The 2,014-nt window shown below is 50.9% G+C and overlaps 1 protein-coding gene across 2 annotated transcripts in view; it reads right to left on the minus strand.

Moving 5' to 3' along the window:
* Nucleotides 1-1,046, minus strand: part of ITGA5 (integrin subunit alpha 5) — a 33,941-nt gene extending 32,895 nt beyond the window's left edge. Inside the window, exon 1 of one of the 2 annotated variants that reach the window (XM_027858057.1) lies at nucleotides 405-1,046. In XM_027858057.1, coding sequence (XP_027713858.1) covers nucleotides 405-799 — 395 coding nt within the window. In that variant the 5' untranslated portion in view covers nucleotides 800-1,046. The remainder of the gene's footprint in view (nucleotides 1-404) is intronic. The other variant, XM_027858058.1, reaches the window with a different exon arrangement.
* Between the last annotated feature and the right edge of the window lie 968 nt (nucleotides 1,047-2,014).

A 2,014-nucleotide genomic window follows, 5' to 3' on the forward strand; every position in this document is an offset into this window, starting at 1 on the left:
ACACACACACACACACACACACACACACACACACACACACACAGACACACACACACACCCTCCGCCGTCCAAATCCGCCCTGGTCCTTGATCATTTGGCTCCCACTTCTTCAACTAGAAGCCTGCCCCCCCCCCCCCCCAGCCTTAGTCGTTTAGGATTCGAGCCCTCGCCTCCGACTGAGATCTCCCCAAAGTTCAGCTTCAGTTCCTCCTCCCCAACCCCAGCTCTCCTAGCTCCGGACCCTCTTGCTTCCAAATTCCAATCCTGGTCTTTCCAAACTAATCGAATCCCTCCATCCTCAAACTCCAGCCCTGGTGTCCCGCAGATCTCAATTCTGGCCTCTCCGAACTCCTTCCACCCCCATTTCCAAGTGGGTCAAGGCGCCAATTCGCTGCCACACTTACCCTTCGGCCCCCGGTCGATAGAACTCCACCGAGAAGCCGAAGAAGGATCCCGCGGGTCCAGTGAGCACGGCTGGGGCCTCTCCGTCCAAGTTGAAGCCCCCGACTCCAGACTGCAGCAGCAGCAGCAGCAGCAACAGCAGCAGCAAAGGCGAGCGGAGCAGCAGCAGCTGCAGAAGCCGGTGCCGGGCTCGAGGGCTGGAGCGGAGCAGCCGAGTATGCAACAGAAACCCAGGAGTCCGGCTCCCCATAACGCCCAGTCTTCCCTGTCCTGGGGCCACCGACCCGGAGCCGCTTCCTAAACCTCCCAGAGACGAATGACTCAACTCGGGGAGGAGTTTGCCAAACTCCCGGCTGAGCCCTCCCCCCGCCGGCCAGGGGGGCGGGTAGAGGGGCATTCCTGAGTTTTGGGAACGCAGAGCCCACGCCCCCCCAACCCTGAAGAGGTGGGGTTCCTCTTTGCTCCCCTGTTCCCTAGCTACCCAGTGGAGCTGGCCTGGTCTGGACTGGGTTAGAATGGGTAGATTTGAGTTCTTCCCCCTCTCCTCCCTCCTCCTCCTCCTCTTCCTCCTCTCCTCCCCTCCCCTCCAGAAGTAGAACGTAAACGTACAGGAAAAGGAGTAGGAAAAAGGGAGAGGAGAATTTCCTAAAGAGGAAAGGAATCACCTCAGGAGGGTAGAGGGAGCCAGGGCAGAGCCGGGGCGGGGGGGGGGTGTTGAGGGCCCCCCCTCTAATCTCTTCATTTCGCTTTCAGGGGCCTCCCTTCCCATCTCTCTCAGGAGAAAGTTCTTGGGCTGTAGAGAGAAGGGGAACCCCTGGCATCTAGCCAGTTGGAATTCCCTCTTTGCCTTCCGGGGCCACCAGATGCCTAGGTCCAAGCCAGCTGGGGTTAGGACCCAGGCATTCTAGGTGCCAGGCTCTCTGCACCAGGTTTGGCAAAGAGTCTGGCCTTCTCTAGATCTGAGGCTGCCCTAAGGGCCAGAGTTCCCCACAAGAGCTGAAGACCTAGGCATCTGATGCCTTTACATTTGGGAATTTCAGATTTCTCCCTTCCTAGCAAAGGAGATTGTTGAGGGAGAACAGGAACTGTTTCATTCGAAATTGTATTTGTTTCTGTATGGATACATATTTGTATATGTATCCATATATATACCCATGTTTCAAGTGAGATTGTATCTATATATCAATTATCTATTGTCTTTATCACACTTTGCAAACCTTAAAGTGCTATATAAATTCTAGCTATTATTATTACTTTTTCTTTATAAACCCAATGTCCAGAACCAAGAGCTGAGGACCTAGGCATCTGATGCCTCTATATTTGGGAATTTGAGATTCCTTCCTTCCTAGTAGGGGAATGAACTGCTGAGGGGAAGCAGAAACTTTCATTTGATATTATGTATTAATTATATTATACATTAATTATTAATAATTAATATATGTATATGTACACAAATATATATATGTTTCCAGTGAGATTATATATTTTGCTTTGCCAGCCTTAAAATGATATATAAATGCTAACTATTATTATTATTTTTCTTTGCGGACCCCGTGCTTAGAACATAATAGCTGTTTAATATGGGCTTATTGAATTGACTTAAATTGAGTTG

The sequence above is a fragment of the Vombatus ursinus genome, unplaced genomic scaffold, assembly GCF_900497805.2.
Source record: "Vombatus ursinus unplaced genomic scaffold, bare-nosed wombat genome assembly UNPS02012709.1, whole genome shotgun sequence".
Lineage (NCBI taxonomy): Eukaryota > Metazoa > Chordata > Mammalia > Diprotodontia > Vombatidae > Vombatus > Vombatus ursinus.